At 42.1% G+C, this 21,003-nt stretch overlaps 1 protein-coding gene and 1 pseudogene across 2 annotated transcripts; one reads left to right on the forward strand and one right to left on the reverse strand.

The window, feature by feature from the left end:
- Nucleotides 1-38: 38 nt before the first annotated feature.
- On the reverse strand, nucleotides 39-21,003 carry ANXA9 (annexin A9). 2 transcript variants are annotated; one of them, XM_021004717.2, is made up of 13 exons: nucleotides 18,623-21,001; nucleotides 17,759-17,844; nucleotides 17,480-17,576; nucleotides 17,054-17,148; nucleotides 16,688-16,801; nucleotides 16,299-16,389; nucleotides 14,750-14,829; nucleotides 14,078-14,137; nucleotides 12,768-12,852; nucleotides 12,563-12,658; nucleotides 12,409-12,467; nucleotides 488-610; nucleotides 39-262 (listed from the first exon to the last, which is right to left on the reverse strand). In XM_021004717.2, exons 2-13 carry the CDS (start codon nucleotides 17,831-17,833, stop codon nucleotides 200-202), a joined length of 1,038 nt encoding a protein of 345 aa, XP_020860376.1. In that variant the 5' UTR covers nucleotides 17,834-17,844; nucleotides 18,623-21,001; the 3' UTR covers nucleotides 39-199. The 2 variants fall into 2 exon arrangements, with proteins under 2 accessions (XP_020860376.1, XP_078011011.1); XM_078154885.1 differs by lacking the exon at nucleotides 12,563-12,658 and having other exon boundaries at nucleotides 18,623-21,003.
- LOC144457503 (mitochondrial import inner membrane translocase subunit TIM16 pseudogene) lies at nucleotides 3,380-8,871 on the forward strand (annotated as a pseudogene).

Here is a 21,003-nt window from a genome sequence, read left to right on the forward strand (position 1 = left end):
AGGGACCTTTAAAAGTAGATGAAACTTAGGAGCGTAGGAGAGATTCCTGTTTGGTTTTTGTGAAGTCATCTTATTTAAAGGCAAAGGAATAGACAAAATGACCTCCAGAAGGCCCAGCCAGGCCTGCATGTCTCTAATCCTTGGAAATGACAAGAGGGGTAGATGGAAGTGGCAGACACAAGGTTCTGGGGGATGTATGTCAAATGTCTTCAGCCCGACATAGGGCTAGTAAAGCTGACCGGCAGTCCCCTCTCATGGTCTCCTGAAGAGAGGGGAATCAAGTATAAGTAAGCCCATTCCCACCATGGTTCAGATTTAGTTCCCCCAAACTCTACCCCATTCTCAGCCCAACTGAGAAATATCCTCCCTGAAGCCACTAAACCTAAACTGTACCCATAGGACTAATGGGGACAGAATGTAAGGACAGACTCTGGGGCTCAAGATGGTGAATTGCCCCTCAAGGGTGAGGCTCTTGGCATGGTCTGACCTGGAGAGATGAATAGAGGGACTTTCCAAACTTTTTCTTGAACTCCGCTCTTATGCTTAGGAGGTCAGTCTCACTTCGAGAGATGAGGATGCGCATCAAGACTTGGTAGTTTGGCTCAGCTCCCTGCATGAAAGAGAAATGTGCAGGGGGTAGTTAAATATTAGGGCAAATAGTTGTTGACAGTAAAGAATGGATGGTGTAACTGAATCGTTGATCCTGGAAGTGGAATCAGGGAGAAACAGGAATGGACTGGGAAGAAGTTCTTAATTACCCAAAGACAAAAAAAAAAAAAAGACCCAGGGGCCTACTATCCATAATACCTTGCTGCCTCTTTGCCGCTGGTACACGTGGGAAATGATTCAGAAAGGATAACTTGATCTGAGAGTCTTCCAGTACCCTATGGAGTTAGTTGAGGACCCCAGTTGATTGGCACCCCTTTCCATCTGTCATCTGATACTACTGCCAACTTTTAAAGGTCCAGAAAGAATGCTAATGGACATATAGCCAGAACTACCTTAAAACTGGAAGGGAAACCCTAAGACTGAAATTGTCCTTACAACTCCCAAGGAAATGCCTACAGGGAACAGTTTCCAAATAACTCCCTTAATGCTCCTCTGAGAGGGAGGTAAAGAAATTAAATTGATTCTGTATCATTTTATAATTGATTCTATTCTATAACTGATCCTATTCTATATATTACTGTCCTATTTTGTATGATTGCTTAAGCCACATTTCTTTGTCTCTTTGCCTATGGGCTAAGTTTAGAAGTTTAGCTCTCCTGCTAATCATTGTTCTATTCTTGCCTCAAGGAAATCTATTATCCTTGAGGAATGCAGGTGGACACCAGGGAATCTGGTCTAGTATCTTTACATGATCCAGTTATGTCTGGATTGTTATCCAAAGAAGTCTGATGGATTCAAACAATGAACATTTCTTAGTCACAGGAGGGAAGAAGGGGGTTGTTGCTAGCCCCTCATTTTTAATTTCCAATCACTCACGTCCCCATACATGATGCTGTCAACCCTGTAACCAATTGCCTTGTTTTCCCCACCTGTTCTTTGTTTTCTTGTACTTCCCAAAACTATATGAAGGCTGGTAAGCCCTACCTCAGGGTCTTTGGTTATTAAGAGAGGCCACTGACCCAATTTATTGGTTCCTGGTAGCCTAACTAATAAATTGATCATGCACAGACCATTGTCTCTAAGTTAACCTTAATTTTCAAACAAAACAGAGCAAAGATTCTTGGAGTCTAGTCCTGACCCTTGCGTACAGCATGATTAGAGTCATGTTATATTCCATTTTTTCTTTGCCTCATTTTCTATTCTTTGGCCTTGGAATCCAACATCAATGACTTCTTTCTACCCTCTGCTTTCTGGGGAATACTGTGAGAGTATAAAAAAGAAAATGATTTTTAAATGGAGACATTTGAGGAACATAGTGATACAAATATAGTAAATTGTAATTATTTCTTAACCGCTTATTCTGTATTTTAATGCAACAAGATGATGCATTATTATATTTTCACAACAGAGGGCTTTGATATTAACTATTATATATTTTAGAATTAATAAAATCAATAACCTCCTCTTTATTTAAAGTACTCTAGTTAAGGAATGGGGTCTTCTAGTTAATTGAATATTTTCCTTGACACCAAAGGTTACTAGGTACTGGTTTCAGTTTTCAAATATACTTACCACTACAGCTATATTATCATATGAGTGTTTGCCTATATTTTTCAAAATATGCTTGGAATTAGAGCTAAATTAAATTAATTTAATTTCTGATGCTTCAAACTTCAGACTCTTATAGTGCACCAGGTTCACTATTATCAGGTTCAATATTATTATGGTATAACTCACTTTAGAGCCTGTATTTAGAGCAGGAAGGAATCTCAGAAGCCATTCTATTTAATTATTCTTCTTTTTAGGCAACCAGGGTTAAGTGACTTGCCACTGGTCACACAGCTAGTAAGTGTCTGAGGCTGGATTTGAACTCAGGTCCTCCTGACTCTGGGGCCAGTGCTCTAGTAATTTCACCACCTAGCTGCCCCATCCTATTTCATAGATAAGAGAACCAAGGTCCAAAGATATGACATGACTTAGTCACAAAGGTAGGTGACAACATAGGGATTCAAGCCTAGATCTTCTGACACAAAATCCATCTTGTTGTCCTGAGCTCCTTTCTACTATGAGATGAACTCTGACCCAAAAGGTACCTTAACTTAGAGTTGATCTGAGAACCACCTCAGATGTCACATCCAGAAGAAACTAGAACAACCACTCCGTCTTACAGATGAGGAATCTGAGTACAGAGAAGGGAAGAGACTGTTCCAAAGTCATAGAGAGAGACAATAAAAGCTGGTACTAGAACTCTGATCTCCTAATCCCAGTCTAACGCTCTCACCTCTATACCATACTACCATCTCTCTGAGAACAACCCCATTGGGGTTGTTGAAGCTGAAGGTCATCTTTTGTAGTGTCCACAGACAACTTCACACTTATTTCTTCTCTCTACCCATCACTGGCCATAGCAGTTCACTTGTGGGATGCTGGAGACTTAAAACTTAGAAGCCTGGTCTGAATCTATACTGAACAACTTTCCCTCAAGCCTGCTTTTCTGAATCTCTCTCATACTTTTTTTTTTTGCTTCTTTCTCATAAGAGTGTAGATAAATGGGTATCTACACAAATAAAATTTGTTCTTAATTAAAGGAGGCTATGTTAATTAACAATCAAGTTGGAAATTTGCTTATTGGATAGACATTTAAACAAAATAACAGATGAATCTGGTGCTTCGTTTTTAGAGTTATATAGACTCTATTGACATTATAATAGCTAAATCTGATATGGCAAGGGTCAGAAGTCACTTTTGGGGCTGACATCAAAGAATGGGAGCTAGCAAGCACATAAGATAGTTCCTTTTTTTACCTAAAACCTACTTATTTGTTTTTTTCCATATAGGATTTTGGAAGGATTTATTAGGTATGACAGCAATATTGATTAGCAGAAAAATCTGAGAATTGTACACAATGTTATTATCACTAAAATTTAGGGTATCTAATTTTAGTGTGGAGAATATGGAACAGAATCTGGCTGAGATTGGGATGAAAGGATGAGATTTTGTGCTAATGGTAACTGCAAATTTACAATAACATCTCTGTATAATTTTGGAAGTCGGAAGGGCCACTGCTGACATATTCTGGAGAAGAAAAGACTCAGTAGGAATATGATGGTTATGTTTAAGTTTATGAAGGGTTATCATATGGAAAGAGGATCAAAGGCCACCAGTTTTAAAAAGGCGAATTTAGGCTTAATATCATGAAACAAACAAACAAACAAAAAGACTTCCCAACAATTAAAGCGACTGCTGTAAGACTGCTGTAAGAGATGATGGAAAGAGCTAGGTGGCACAGTGAATAAAGGCCTGGTCCTGGAGTCAGGTCTTGCTGACATTTGACCTCTAACACTTATTAGCCCCTTGACCCTCAGCAGGTCACTTAATCTCTGTTTGCCTCAGTTTTCTCAACTGTAAAATAACAGCATTTAGCCTCGGGGTTGTTGTGAAGCTCAGATGAGATAATACTTATAAAGGGCTTGCACAGTGCCTGGCATATTGTGGGTGACATATAAATGCTTATTCCCTCTCTCACCTCTGTTGACCAGTAAAAACCAGTTTGAATGGTAGAGTCCCAGCCTCGCAGGATAGATGTATACCAAGGTTAATAAACCTACAGGTTGGGCATTAACCCCCTTCAGCCTCTTGCTAGACTGGTACAATTAAGGTTAAGTTCTCTGCATTCTGTCCCTCATTCCTCCCTCCTTATCAGCCAAGTTAGAAAATACTTTTATTTGATTGTTCCTATAAATAGGGCAGCATCCAACATGATGTCTCTGTCTAAAATTCTATATAAATTTGAGGTAGAGCCAAGATGATGGATTTGGGGCAGTTACCCAGCTGAACTCTCCCAACATTGCCCTCCAAATAATTTTAAAATAATGCCCCAAATCAAATTTTGGAGCAGTAGAACCAACAAAAGGTTGAAGTGAGACTCTTTTTGGCCTAAGAAAACTCAAGAGCTCAGCAGGAGAAGTCTGCAGCATCAGGGGTAGAAGCTGGTCTGAAGCCCACCTACCTGGTGGTGGAAATGGCAGCAGCTTTGGGAATTCTCAGGCCAGGAACAGTAAGGGGTTCATACAACTGGTTGGAAAGAGATTACAGGGGATGCTTTGCTAGGACTGGGTGTAGCTGGCACTGACTGGCAACACTATTGCCCATATACAGTTGTGGGTCTAGTTCCAGGGTAGATGGGAGCACTGGGCACCAGTCACAAGAGAGCAGGGATCCTGGTCAGAGTTCCAAGGCAAACAATAGTGCTAGTGCTTTCAATTACAGGGGCTGATTATCTGCTTAGCAGAATCTAGATAAAGTCCAGAGCCCTTTCTAGATAAAGACCAGAGTGCAGACCAGGAGAGCAGTGACCATACCTCTTCCAAGATCTCTCTACCTTGGAAGCACCAAAAACTTGCAGACCTCTAAAACTAGCTCTGAAAAGAGGAGCACAAAAAATCTGGAAGCTTGAGACAGTGCCTTCCCACCCCCAAGTGAGCAGAGTCCAACTTTAACAAAAAGTTCAAAGTTTAAAAAAAAGTCTAGAAAAATGAGCAAACATCAACAAAAAAAGAATTTGACCATAAAAAGCTACTACAGTGTCAGGGAAGACTAAGACATACACCCAGAAGAAGACAACAACATGAAAACAGCTACAAAAAAAGCCTCACAGAAAACTGCTAATTGGACCCAAACCCAACAAAAATTCCTGGAAGAGTTAAAGAAAAAAATAACAGTGGTAGAGGAAAATTGGGGAAAGAAATGAGAATGAAAATTATGAAAAGAGAATTAACAGCTTGGCAAAAGAGACACAAAAAAATACTGAAGAAAATAATACCTTAAAAAAATAGACTTGGCCAAATAGAAAAAGAGATACAAAAACTCACTGAAGAAAATAATTCCTTAAATATTAGAATTGGGCAAGTCAAAGCTAATGATTTCATGGGAAATCAGGAAATAATAAAACAAAGTCAAAAGAATGTAAAAATAGAAGAAAATGTAAAATATCTCATCAGAAAAACAAATGACCTGGAAAAACAGACCAAGGAGAAATAATTTTAAAATTATTTGACTTCCTGAAAGTCATGATCAAAGAAAAAGCCTACTCATCATATTTTAAGAAATTATCAAGGAAAACTGCTCTGATATCTTAGATCCAGAGAGTAAAATAGAAATTGAAAGAACTCACTAATCACCTCCTGAAAGAGATCCCAAAATAAAAACTCCCAAGAATATTATAGCCAAATTCTGGAGAAGAAAAAAGGTTAAAGAAAAAAATACTTTAAGCAGCCAAAAAGAAACAATTCAAATATCATGGAACCACAGTCAGGATCACACAAGATTTAGTACCGTCTACATTAAAGTATCAAAGGTCTTAGAATATGATATTCCAAAAGACAAAGGATTACAGCTAGGATTACAACCAAGAATAACCTGCCCAGCAAAATTGAGTGTAATAGTTCAGGAGAAAAAAAAGAATATTTAATGAAATAGATGACTTCAAGCATTCCTGATGAAAAGATCAGAGCTGAATAGAAAATCTGACACTCAGACATAAGACTCAAGAGAAGCATAAAAAGGTAAACATGAAAGAGTAATCATAAGGGATTCAATAAAGTTAAACTGTTTACATTCCTATGTGGAAAGATGATCCATGTAACCCCTAAAAACTTTACAGTTAAAAGGAATTTACATAGAAGGTGTAAGTCGATCATGTTGGAATGATCTCAAAAAAAAAAAGAAAGTGTGAGAAAGAGGGATGCATTGGGAAAAAGGGGAAGAGAGAGGTATAATGGGAAAAATTTTCTCACATAAAAGAAGCACATAAGAAATAGCTTTTACAATGGAGGGGAAAGGGTGTGTGACAGGCAATGTGTGAACCTCATTCTCATTGGAATTGGTTTAAAGAGTTCAGAAGAGACTGTTCAACCAGGGCTGCAGCTGCTGTGGCAGCCCCAAAGGCCTCTTCCCGCCATCATGACCAAATACCTAGCTCAGATCATCGTGATGCAGGTGCAGGTGGTTGGAAGGGCCTTTGCCCGGACACTCTGGCAGAAATTTGCAGCCAGCTGGGCAGCAGCAGATGCTCATGGGCAAGCTGGTCATCAGTCTGCAGCTGTATCCAGCCTTTCTGGACTTAGCCTTCAGGAGGCTCAGTAAACACTCAATGTCTCCAAGCTGAGCCAAGAGGAAATCCAAAAGAACTTTGATCATTTATTTAAGGTAAATGATAAATCTGTGGGTGGCTCCTTCTACCTGCAGTCAAAGGTGGTACAAGCTAAGGAACAGCTAGATGAAGAGTTCAAAATCCAGGCCCAGGAAGAGAGTGAGAAAAGGCAGCAGCCCAAAACAGGACCTCCTATCCTTGCCTATCTTTACCTCAGTATGAATTATTTATAGCTTGGTAATAAATATCTTTTCTGCAAAAAAACAAACAAACAAACAAACCAAAAACCAAAAACAAAGAGTTGAGAAGAATATATATATATATATATATATATATATATATATATATATATATATATATATATATATATATATATATATATATATATATATATATATATATATACACACACACACACACACACACACACACACACACACACTCAGTTGTGTATAGAAATGTAACTTAATAGGGAAATAGGAAGGGAAGGAAATAAGAGAAAGGAGTGGAAGAGGATAAAAAGGATGATGGATTAAGGGAGGCAGTGATTAGAAGCAAAATGGACTTTTGAAGACTGACAGGATAAAAAGAGAGAGAAGAGGAAAAAGAAGAAAATGGAATGGAGGGAAATACACAATTAATAATCATAACTGTGTATGTGAATGGGATAAGTTTACCCATAAAAGGATGCAGAGAGCAGAATGGATCAAAAATCAGAATCCAACAATATATTGTTCACAAAAAACACACTTGAAACAAAAAGACACACAGAATTAAAATAAAGGGCTGGAACAAAATCTAATACACTTCAGCTGAAGTAAAAAAGACAGGGGTAGCAACTGTGATCTCAGACAAAGCAAGAGCAAAACTAGACCTAATTAAAAGAGATAATCAGTGAAACTACATTATGCTAAAAGGTGCCATAGACAATGAAATAATATAAAAAAAATTTACAGCAAATTTCTCTCATAAAGGCCTCATTTCTCAAATATATGCTGTGTTTAGAACTGAGTCAAATTTGTAAAAATAAGAGCCATTCCCCAATTGATAAATGGTCATAGGATATAAATAGGCTGTTTTCAAAAGAAGAAATCAAAGCTATCTGTAGTCATATTGAAAAAATGCTATAAATCACTATTGATTAGAGAAATGCAAATTAAAACAACTCTGAAGTACCACTTCATACCTATCAGAAATGACAAATGCTGGAGGGGAGAAGGGAAAAATAGGTACACTAATAAAGTGCTGGTAGAGTAGTGAACTGGTCCAACCATTCTGGAGAATAATTTGAAACCATGCCCAAAGGGCTATAAAATCATGCATACCCTTTGACCCAGCAATACCACTACTAAGTCTATATCCCAAAGAGATCAAAGGAAAAGGAAAAGGATCTATATGTACAAATATATTTATAGCAACTCTTTTTGTGGTGACAAAGAATTGGAAATTGAAGAATGCTTGTCAGTTGGGGAATGGCTAAACAATTCGTGGCACATGATTGTGATGGGGTACTATTGTGCTATAAGAAATGATGAGGGAAATGGTTTCAGAAAAACATGACAAGATCTATGTGAATTGATGCAAAATGAAGTGAGAAATGAAGAGATCACTGTGAACAGTAACAGCAATGCTGTAATGATGATCAACTGTGAAAGACTTAGCTACTCTGATCAATACCATGATCTAAGACAATTCCAAAGAACTCATGGTGAAAAAATGCTATTCACTTCCAGAGAGAGAACTGATGAAACTCTGAGTGTAAATTGAAGTATAATTTTCTCACTTTATGTTTCTTGCTTTTTTTGAAATACGGCTAACATGGAAATGTTTTGTATAATTTCACATGTATAATTGATATCCTATTGCCTGTCTTCTCAGTGGATGGAGGAAGGACTGGGAGGGAGGAAAAGAATTTAGAACTCAAAATTTAAAAATAAAAGAATGCTATTAATTAGTTAATTAAAAAAATTTTTTTTTCCTATATATTTGAGCCCTAACGGGCTCTGGGTCTCTGTTTTACTTCTCCACTGTGTGCTTCCCTGAGACTGTTCCCCCTTGACATCTGTTCTTCCCCTCCCTTTGTGAATAGTAATAAAGTTTTGTTAACTGTTGTTCCTGTGTGGCTCAGCTGTTCTTCATCCCAACTTCCCTGCAACATCTCTTCATTAGAGGTCTTCAAGAAGGCATTTTGTATGATCCAACCATTTTGGAGAGCAATTTGGAACTATGCCCAAAGGACTATAAAAATGTGCATACCCTTTGACCCAGCAATAGCTCTTCTAGGGCTGTATCCCAAAGAGATCATAAAAATGGGAAAAGGACCCACATTTACAAAAATATTTATAGCAGCTCTTTCTGTGGTGGCAAAGAATTGGAGATTGAGGGGATGACCATCAACTGGGGAATGGCTGAACAAGTTGTGGTATATGAATGTCATGGAATATTATTGTGCTATAAGAAATGATGAGCAAGTGGACTTCAGAAAAACCTGGAAAGACTTGTATGGACTGATGCTGAGTGAAGTGAGTAGAACCAGGAGAATGTTGTACACAGTAACAGCCATGTTGTGTGATGACTAACTTTGATAGACTTCTTAGCAATGCAAGGATCTAAGACATCTCCAAAAGACTCATGATGGAAAATGCTATCCACATCCAGAAGAAGAACTATGAAGTTTGAATGCAGATCGAAGCATACTATGTGCTCTTTTTTTTTCTTCTGTTTTGTTTTGTTTCCTCGTTCTTGTGGTTCCTCCTACTGGTTCTAATTCTTCTTTACAACATGACTAATGTGAAAATATGTTTAATAGGAATGTATATGTAGAGCCTATATCAGATTGCACACTATCTTGGGAAGGGAGGTGGAGAAAGAGGGGGAGAAAATTTAAAACTCAAAAGCTTATGGAGGTGATTGTTGAAAACTAAAAATAAATTAATAAAAAAGAAGGCATCTTATAATATGGATATGGTCACTGAGATCCCTTCCAGCTCAAAATTTTTGCAGTTTTGTAATAGCCTAATTCCTTTATTTTACAGATGAGGAAACTGAAGAGACTATCTTGCTACCTCTTAATGAGTCATTGTCATATTAGTTATAGCCTCAAGTCAGTGACTAATGAAGTTCAAACACCAGACCATTATATCTTCAGACAAAAGATAAAAAGCAGGGTAAGACACTAACATACAAGACAAAACCACTTACATGTGGATGTATGGATGTATGTATGCATGTATGTATGTATGTATTCATCATTGATCTCATCAGCTCCAGTTAAGTTTTTTATATGTAACAATTCAACAAACATTTATTAAGCACCTACTGTGTGTAAGGTAGTGATGCTTAGGATTCAATCCCTATGAGGGCTAGATAGCTTTACATTGTTCCACACTCACAAACTGCAACTGTAACAGCTTCTGAATAAATGTCTTAGTCATAAGGGGCTGGATTAGGGAGTATGGACAGGTTAATGTCAATTCATCGCTTATTTCAAAAATTGGAAGATCTACTTGTGGGATCTTAACAGTGTGGGTACTCCCTCTTCTACCTGTCAAAGACATCAATTTATCTATATCTTCAGAGGCGGCCTTCAAGAATTGCTATGGCCAAAATTCATCACTTTGTAGCCAGCCTGGTAAAGGGTTATTTTAAAGACTACCCACCTGTATAGAAATCTATCTTACCCTACAGGAAAGTAGGAGGGGAAGGGGATAAAAGAAGGAGAGGGTGATAGAAGGGAGGGCAGAATGGAGGAGGGGGGTAGTCAGAAGCAAAACACTTTTAAGGAGGGACACGGTGAAAGGAGAGAGAAAATAGAATGAACACAGGAAAACAGGATGGAGGGAAATACCGTTAGCAATGGTAACTGTGAAAAAAAATTTGAAGGAAGTTTCTCTGATAAAGGCCTCATTTCTCATACATATAGAGAACTGAGTCAAATTTATAAAAATAAGAGCCATTCCCCAATTAATAAATGATCAAAAGACACAAATTTTTCAGATAAAGTAATCAAAGCTATCTATAGTCATGTGAAAAAATGTTCTAACTCACTATTGATTGGAGAAATGCAAATTAAAACAATTCTGAGGTACTGCCTCTTACCTATTGGAGTGGCTAATATGATAGAAAAGGAAAATGACAAATGTTGATGTGGGAAACATAAGACATTAATGCACTGTTGGTGGAGCTGTGAACCAATTCAACCATTCTAGAGCAGTTTGGAACTATGCACAAAGGGCTAAAAAATCATGCATACCATGTGACCTAGCAATATCACTGCTAAGTCTGTATCTCCAAAGAGATAAAAAAACAAAAAAGAAAAAGACCTATATGTACAAGCACCTCTTTTCTAGTGGCAAAGAATTGGAAATTGAGAGGGTGCCCATTAATTGAGGAATGGCTGAACAAATTGTGGTATGTGACTATGATGGAATACTATTGTGCTATAAGAAATAGTGAGCAGGATACTCTCAGAAAAAAAACAAGGAAAGACTTATATGAGCTGATGCAAAGTAAAATGTACTGTGTACAATATAACAGCAATATTATAAGATAGTCAGCTATGAATGACTTAGCTATTCTCAGCAATACAATGATCCAAGACAACTCTGAAGGACTTAGGATGAAAAATGCTATCCATCCCCACAGAAAGAACTGATGGTGTCTGAATACAGATTGAAGCATACTTTTAAAAATTTATTTTTCTTGAGTATTTTTTTTGGGGAGGGTCCTATGTTTTCTTTTACAACATGACTAATTTGGAAATGTTTTACATGACTACACATGTATAACTTATGTCCAATTGCTTGCCTTCTCAGTGGAGGTGGGGAGTAGGAAGGGAGAGAATTTGGAACTCAAAATTTTAAAAATGAATGTTAAAAATTGTTTTTACATGTAACTGGGGAATAATAAAATACTAAATAAATGAAAATAAATAAAGGCAAAAAAACCCCAAAAGAATGAAAAAAAACCCTATACTTACCTACAAAAAAAAAGTTTTGATACTTAAAGCTCTGCTAAGACTTTTGGGACACTGTGTTTCTCATTGTTAGTAACATAAAACAACAACACACCTCAGATCATGAATGAGACTTTGTGGTTAATATGAAGAAGAGACATTTCCTGTGCTGCTTCCAGAGGGTAGTGTCTTATGCTTGAGTATTTGAACTCTATACAGGTACTACTGCAACTCTGAAAGGCTTTGTTGAGAAATCTGTTTAGAATGTTTACCTATATTTTATAGTTCTCTTCTAAGTCAACATGAATCTTTGAAAAAAAAAAAGGCCACCCACCTGAATTTGAATGACAGTTCACCACTGGGTCCTTATACAAAGCCTTTTTATTTAGGTAGACCATGCTAGAGTTTGGGCTCCAGTGGTATACACCTAGAGAACCCAAGTTCACCTCTACAGTACAATGAAGTATCAGAGGAAGACTTTAGTAGAAGCTATCAACATGGAACCCATGCATCACTACTGCTGAAAAAAGAACTCCAAGCATAAGCTCCATTTATGGTTCATCCTCTGCATATTAAAGACAGGCAGTAATCTGCAGATGATCAAGAGGACAATACAGTAATAATATACCACTGTCATATTAGTTGCAACCTTAGGTCTCCTCCCTCTTTCCAGGGTGTGTCTCCCCCCTCTCACCTGGAGAGCCTGGTGGAGTTTTTCAGCAAAGTACAGTGGTATGTTCCTGATTACGGAGGCTGTAAAAAGCAAAGGAGAAAATGAGAGAGGTAAACATGAGGATCCCCAACTTTCCATTCCAACAGAGACTCAGTGGCTCAGAGCATGCCCTTACCTAGGGTGAGAAGAGCAGTCTGGGCACTTTCATGAAAATATTTCTGGATGCCATCCTCTATCTCCTGACCACTATGTCTCTGATATTGATCAAACACTATTGGGGTTTGAGGAAGAAACAGAAAAGTGTGGGGAACTGACCATGGAGGAAGGGACTCCCCTTTAGTCAGGGTCTATCCCTAGTAAGTATTGGGGTTCCATATTACCTCGGTTGAGGTGTTCGGTATTTCGTTGGGTAAGAATCATGATCCAAGTTTCCCCTGTGCCCATTTCTCCAGCCTCTTGTAATGCCTGGTTGGGAGAAATGAGCCAAGAAGAGAAAGGGACCTAAAAATGGTGGAAGAACCATCTACTCCCCATGGAAGACACTGGGGGCAGGTCCCTATGTCCCATGCGTTGGCATGATGACACCTCTCATCCCTCGGGACCATAGCTGTTTTAGCCACCCTAAGGAACAAGGTGCCCTTGTCCTATAGACCACCTCTCTCCCACTTCCCCCAAATCCGCTCCCTCCTGCCCTCTGCCCTGCCATTTCTCTTACCTCCCAGGACTCAGGCTCTGGTCTAAGATCCTTCTTTCCCCATCCCTTCCCAAATCCTTAGCACAGGCTATGGCCCCTCCCGAATTCTCTGCCCTCTTGAACATGTTCTTGCTATCAGACCTGTCCTGGGCCTGAAGCAGAGGGACATGGATGAGGAAAGAGGAGGAAGGCAGGAGCGAGTCTGGTTTGGGGTGGGGAAAAAGTGAGGAACAGGGGCTGAAACAAAGTAACATGAGCTATCGGCTCCAATGGTGTCTTAGCCCCTTGTGCTCCTCTGCCCCAGGGTACTGAGGAGCCTGTCCTCTGAAATGACTAGTGGCTCTAAGTCTAGGTCTGTGATCCTAGACTACCCCAGGATAAAGGGCCCATCATCACTCCACCTTCCAGGTTACCTCCCTCTTCCCCACTAGTAAGTCTGCCAGGCCTGAGGCTGCTTGCCCCCAGTTGTGCACCCCCCCCCAGGGCAAAGGGCTTGAGAGAAGGGAGGCCCATCATCATGGTGACAGGAGAGCCAGCAGGGTCTAGCCATGTGGGACTGCCAGGGTAGCCATGATGTGTGTAGAAGAGTACCATGCCTCCCCCTCTCACAGAGCTATGTGGCTGGGGGGCCAGAGTAAGCTGGTGTCCTATCAGAAGGGAGCTGACCCTGGGCCAGGGGCCTCCCACCTTTCCCAGGGGTAGGATCCCCCCAAGGCCCAGGGCTGAAGCCAGGCCCATTCCTAGAGGGTCCTGGTCATTCCCCCACCCCCACTGCAAGGGAAGGCAAATCTGGCAGTTGGTGAGCTCACTTCCTGTGAGTCAAAGAACCATATGGTCAGACACACACACAGAGGTGTCAGGTGAGACCCCTACCTGTCTCCCAGACACACCCCTGAAGGGCCTGAAGCTGGGAGATGGATACCCTATTTCCCCCCACCATCCCCCTATGTGGGGCAGAGGGATGGCTGGGGCTGTGCCTAGGTGGCCCCAACTCACCTGTGCATCCTGCTCTGCCAAGTTGTAATCCTTTATCCCAGAATAGCTCTCCCGGGTGCCCTGGAGGTTGGGGTTGAGTTTAGAGGGAACATATTGATAGGGAAGCTTTTTGTTTCTGTTTCTTTTTCTTTTTAAACAAACAGCTCTCACTTTTATTGTACTTCACATTTATTGCAAAATAATTTTCCTCAAAACTACTCCCTTGGTGGGGGCAGCTAGGTGGCACAGTGGGTAGAGCACCAGCCCTGGATTTGGGAGGGCCTGAGTTCAAATCTGGCCTCAGACACATAACACTTACTAGCTGTGTGACCCTGGGCAAGTCACTTAACCCTATTGCCTAGCCAAAAATAAATTAATAAATAAAACTACTCCCTTGGGGAAGGGGAAGGAGTGTGATTATCCCCATTTCACAGATGAGGAAACTGAGGCCCAGAGAAGTCAAACAACTTGCCCATGGTCACCCAGCTAGCAGACAGAAAAGCTAGGATTCTAAATCCATGTCTCCTGATTCCATGAATTTGATATTCTTTCTACTATCCTGTGTGACCAGTAGAAATTAAGCCCCAGGACTCCTTGAAACCTTTCCCCGCTTCTATTCATACAGAGATTCTCTCTTGTCCTCCATCCCCAAAGGCCCCCTGAGCTGAAGAACACAAGGTCAGGCTTCCTTACCTTAGCCAATGCTAGCAGCAAGTCCCTCAGAAGGCCGCTTGTCTCTGATCTTACATCATTCTCAATCTCCACTTGAAAATCTAGGGCATAGTCCAGAGTGAATATCAGAGTGAGTGGGGAAATCTAAGTTCTGTATGGTCTCCTGATCTTTCTAATTTGAACCACCAGGGCTAGTCTTAACACTTGACCCACGGCACCCAGCAAGCTCCAGACCCAAAGAATACAGGTGGCCACTGGCTCCTGGCATTTAGGGCCAAAGTATCATGACTACCCCTGGAAATACTTCTGAATTGTAAGTAACATGTACATAGCCAAATGCTGGGAGGGAAATTGTTTGACCTCAGTGGCCTGGTAACTAAGGGACGATGAGGAGAGAGAGAGAGAGACAGACAGACAGAGAGAGCGAGAGATAGAGAGAGAGAGAGAGAGAGAGAGAGAGAGAGAGAGAGAGAGAGAGAAGGATGAATGGATGGAAGGAAGAAAAGAGGGAAGGAAGGAGGGAAGGAAGGAAGGAAAAAAGAAAGGAAGAAATAGGAAGGGAAGAAAGAAGAGAGGGAAGGAAGAAGGAAGGAGCCCAGGTTTGGAGGCAAGATGCTCAAGCCCTGGTTTCCTTACTAGAAGAGAAGGGAAAATGATTCTAGATCTGGGCTGGGAGAGAGGATGCCTGAATTCTGATGCTCTGTGGAAAAGGATATAAGGAGAAAGGATGGAGAAGGGGGAACACTGAGAACTGGCTTTTGGAGTTAGAAGACCTAAGGTCAAATCAATTCAGAAACTAGCTGTGTGACCCTGAGTAAGTCACTTAACCTCATTCTGCCTCATTTTCCTCATTTTAAAAATGGAGATAATAATAATAGCACAGACCTTCCAGGGCTGTTATAAGGATCAAATGAGATATTTGTAAAGTGTCTGGCAAATCTTAAAGTGCTATAGAGATACTAGCTATTATTATGTAGAGAGAAACCAAGGGAATAAAGGGCCCAGGAAAGGGTAAGGAGAAGCAGGTATCAGATTAAAGGACGAGGCATCTAGGCGCTGGGCTGGGCAGGACCATGGCCATAGTCATAGGAGCCTGGCACCCAAAAGGTATGCTGAGCGATGGATTAAAGATGAGAGTCCCTATCTTCCTCTGGGCTATGGCCAGGCACCACTTAGCTTGATGTGGTGATTGATAACAGTGTGTCGGTATGTTTTGTGGGGAGGAGAGTTGAGAAGAGATAGGGAAAGGGGAGGAATGGATATCCTTGTGATTACAAGAGTCTAAGTATTATTAATCCAAGGCCCTAGGCTGAAAGGGCTAATAATTGTCTTCTCATTTCTGAATGACTACACTTGGCTTTTTTCTAAGGGGAAACTGAGACACTAGTAGAGAGAAGGGCTCCTAAGGATCTCATCAGAGGGTAAAATATTAGCATTTGGGCTCCAGGACTCCTCCCCTAAATGGACAGTGATGGAGTTGAAAGACTGGGGAGGACTGAAAGCTTCTTTCCCTTCAATGGGATGTCCCCATTGATTCCTTTCTGAGTCCCTAGCCACTCAGACCCATTACCATGTTTGTAGATAGTCAGACACTCCTGTAGCTGCGGTGGGGAACGCGTAGAAAGGATTTCCACTCCTACATCCTCAGCAGAACTTATATCCTATAAGAAACCAATGGTCTAGTCTGTGACTGAGACATAATGCCAGCTGGAATGGTGGAAGTAGAGACAGAAGGAAGATAGTGGCTGTTTCTACCCCTGGAGGACAGCATGGACCAGTGACCCTAAGAAGGAGACTGAAGCAGAGATCAGACTTTAAGCCCATAGGGTAATGATGTTAGAAAGTCTCCCCTCTCAAGCCCTGGCCAAGCAGTGATTGGGAGATTGGGAAGGCAGCTCCCAGGTCAGAGAACAGATTCTTGTTTCCAAGACATTTGTAGCACATTTCCTCTTCTAATACCTTCAGTGCTGCCCTTAGTTCATGGGCATCATACTGGGCTGCGGGTTTCAGCAGTGCCACCACAATCTTCTCCAAGCTTCCAGAAAGAGCTGCCTGCAGGGATTTCAGTAAGTCCTAGGATAAATATACAGTAATTAAGTTCTAGAGCAGGGTGGGCAGGAGTGATAAGGCTGGCCAATGCAGGGGGCAAAGGAGCCCAGTTTTGTGGGAACCTGGAGAGCTGTGGTGAATACCACGTTCATGTTGGGTAGTCTTCCTTGTGGTGAACTTGGGAACAACTTCATATGGACAAGTGGGTGCATTTCAGCTAAATAAACAGCTCTTCCCAGTGTCTCCCAAGGGACTGCTCCCTCTTTTTCTTCTTACCTGCTGGGTGCGCTCCTGGAAGGCTCGGGCAATAAGTTGCCTTTGTTCACCATTGCGGTTGGTCAGCACATCCACTATGGTGCCCTGATCCACACCTGAACCAGGACAGAGGGCAGAACCCAGCCAGGGAGTTTTTGAAGGTTGAATCACCCAATATAATATAGTAAAGACTAGGGCCATAAGATATACTGGGGCTAGAACCACTTTGGGAAGGACAAGTGCTATGAAGGTACTAGATTGGGGTGATTTCTGTTACTTGTTTTTAAATGATCATGCAAATGATATGCTAAACAACATGTAAGCATGTCCCCATTCATTTTCAGTCTCCAGCTCACTTTGTATAATAGGGGAATTCTTAAGAACAGAGAAGGGAGATCCCTGACCCATAGAGGCAAGATAGAGGAACAATGGGGAAGGAGAAATCACCTTGGCCTGCAATAGCTTCTAGTAGCCGCTGTACATCCTTGTCCACATTGAAGCTCAAAAACGGCCTGAGAGTCCCCAGGGTACCCCAAGCTGCAGTCTATAGAAATAGAGGAGAGTTGCTATTTGGTTGAAAGAGTCCAAGAAAAGGATGACATGCCTAATGTCAGTGCCTCAACCTGACTCTCAGCCTAACCTACTAAGTGGTCTAAAGGCCTTTATTTACATACCTGCCCCTAGGGTCACCCCAGCCCATTTCCTAGACCATCCTCATAGTCTTACCTTGTTGGCCAGGCCCAGGTGGCTGAGGATCTCATGAACCAGGGATGACTCCATCCTCCCATTGCTCACAGACATGATGTTAGCAGCTTTGGGGAGAGAAGCAGGAGCTAAGGTGAGCTTTCCTGTCCCTCTTGGTCTTCTTTGTCACCTAGAAACCCCAGGCTTAGACTCCCCTTCCCATTTCCTACACCTTCTCTTCCCACCCAATGTTTCTCTTCTGTCTATTGTAGAAAAAACACCATCAACCTGCTAGGCAGGTTTGGGAGTAAGGGCAGAAGCCAGAGGAACAGAAGAAAAAAAGTCCCCACTGTTCCTATGTCCCTTTGGGGCTACAGGAATTAAGAAGTGCAGCTATAGATAGGACTTCCACCAATTATACCAAGGACTCACCCTAATCCCAGGTGATGGTCCCTCCAATACCAGATCTATGGTCTAAAGGAGATTTCTCCCTTTAAGGAATCTTTATCCTTCACCTCCACAGGCTACTGAGTTCTCAAGGGTATTGAATCTTGGGGCAGGGTAGGAAATGAGTGTGTATAGGGAGAGATAAGGAGACCTATCCTCATCCTTTAAGGCCAGAGCCCCAGCTTCTGAACATTTTCCTCCTCACACCTGCTTTTACCCTGTATCCATCTATCACTTCACCTTGCCTCCTTTGTCTTCCATTCATCTCCCTTTAGATCCTAGGCTGGGATTCTTTAGTCCATGGGCACAATCCATATACAGGTATGTGTGTACTTATGAACCTAGATCAGTACATGCAATCATGCAGACCAGTGTATCTGTGAAAGGCAGACCTGCCCAGCCCATCTTGAGAGTGCAGAAAGACCCCATCATGTGAGGGTGTAGGATCAGAGAGCTTACCTGGAGCAGAGGGTCCAATGTTTATCCAGTGTTGTGCGTGGGACCAGCTTCTCTGTGATAGTGAAGGGAAGGGGGTGTGTGCAGGACCAGGCTGAGTCGTGAGTCAGGTGACCTCCCTTCCAGACCAGACCAGCTGGTGTCTCCTGCCCTTGGCCCCTCCCAGCTGTGGGAGAGGATCTGGCTGTACCTGGGCACAAAACCCCACACTTCCCTGCCTGTCCTTTCTTTTGGCTCAATCTGAACCTCATTCATCCCACAGTCTCCCTCTGTGCAGTTCAGTGCCAGACACTAGGGGCTTTGTGTACTGTTTTCCCTAAGGGGGCCAGGAGGTAGGGGCAACAGAAGCCTGGCTCTAACTCTGGCTCCTAGCTCCCAGATCCCTGGAGGGAGGGTAGAGGGGGCAAGTCAGACAGGCTCTAGGACTGATCCCAGGTTTGATAGCATTGCAGAGAACTTGTTGGGGCACATGCCAGGAGGGACACCCCTGTGACAGGCCCCCAGAGGGGTCCCAGCCCAAATCTCTTTAGACCGCTCCCTACATAGACAACTTGGTGCTGCATTCATAGCAGCAGGGAAGGGATTTTACAATCCCGGGCAGTGTAGATAGCACCCGGTTTATCTCCCTAGAAATCTAAATAAAGAGGAATTTTAGGTGGGCATACAATGGAGGGGGGGGAATAGGGAAGGGGACCTATAAAAAGAGACATGGGACTAGCTTTGAGCTTAAATATGTGATTCCCAAGGGGTCACAATGTGGGGGAAGAGGGTCACAGGAGACTCTAAGATCTTTGAGCCTGAAGATTCAGCTTTTCACCCGTGGTGGTTGTCCGCTGTCCTTTTGCTTTATTGGTTCACCAGCTGTGCTGTTGGTAGGTGATGCAATCCCAGCAGCTGGGCCCTGCCTCCTTTTGGGGCCCATCAGTACACAGAGCAGCAGGTGAACAGCAAGTGAACAGTACTGTGGTGCAGCAGGGGGCCCTAGAGGACTCCACAAGTCTCATAATGTACCCTCTGAGGACTGAAGACAGCCCTTTTCCCATTTCCAGGGCATGTCAGACTATCTGTACTCCTTGGAGCACTCTCTCTCTTCACAGTAGGCAAAGAGCTTTTCTGTTTCAAAACTGTCCCTCCCTCACCTCACCTAGACCCCGTAATGATTAGGTTACTTCTAAAAAGTAGATGGTATCAATTCTCATGGTGCCAGGCCACTGGGAAGAGATTTCAGCGATGGTAGGCACCTCTGATCTCTCTTCCTCCAATGCAAAAAAAAAAAATGCAGATAACACCCACACGCCTGGGATAAATGCGTAATTGCTCCTCTGGGGAGCAATAGGGGAGTAGTCCAATTGAGGCCCTTCTCCCTAGAGTCTCTCAGCCATAACCTCTAAAAGCCCACAAGAGGGCACCAATGTCAAGCACCTTGGTCTTCAGCAGGTCCAGAGAAAGGGTCTTGCCTCCGGGTGGCCGTCTTTGGTCTGTAATCTCCCCTTCCCTCTACCCCAGCTTTCCAAGTCTCTGAGGGGAAAATCAACGACACCCCTGGGACAGAGATTACTGGGTGGAACTGGCCCAAGTCCTGAAAGGTCACTGACAGGGAGAGGAGCAAAGATGAGAAATAAACAGGATAAATGTCCTGGTAGCAGGAGATTATACCTACTCATCCGTTTTTCTCTTGCTCCCCAAGTGAGCTGTCTTGCTCTACAGTTCAGACCAGTTCATGACATGAATGGCTTGGTTTTACTACTTGAGTTCTCCACTGCTAATTCAAGGGGAAAATTCAGAGAACACAGTTAGGGTCATTCAATCAGTCATCAACAAGTGTTAATTAATTGTCTACTATGTGGCAGGGATACAAAAACCAAAATGAAATTGTCCCTGCCCTCAAGGGGCTTCCATTAGATTGGGAGAGACAATATATAAGTGTACATGTATACATATATGTCTATATGTATGACACATAAGTATATAAAATATAAAAAATAAATACAAGGTAAATTTTTTGGGGGGTGGGAGGCACTAGCAATTGAGATCTTGAAAGACCTCATGCTTTTGCGTACAGGAAGAGAAATATAGCCAGAAGGTTCTCCTCCTTCCCCCAGTCCCTACCACAAATTTCCCCACAGTGTTTCTCTCCACTTCACCCATTCCCCTTAGGCTATAGTCCTGGATCCCAGCTGAAGAAGCCTGTGCTTCTTCCTTCTCAAACACAGTCCCTTTTCTGCCATTAAGTTGGTGGGACTCCAAACAAAGATCTTGAGTGGAATGAGGATACTTTCTTTCCTCCCTTCCCTTTCCATGAGTCCCCTAACTAACCAGTTTGAATGAGAAAGCAGAACAGCTCGCTTTTGGCAAGAGACAAAAAATGAGTAGGTCTAATCTCT

The sequence above is a fragment of the Phascolarctos cinereus genome, unplaced genomic scaffold (assembly GCF_003287225.1).
Source record: "Phascolarctos cinereus isolate Bilbo 61053 unplaced genomic scaffold, phaCin_HiC Scaffold_5;HRSCAF=322, whole genome shotgun sequence".
NCBI lineage: Eukaryota > Metazoa > Chordata > Mammalia > Diprotodontia > Phascolarctidae > Phascolarctos > Phascolarctos cinereus.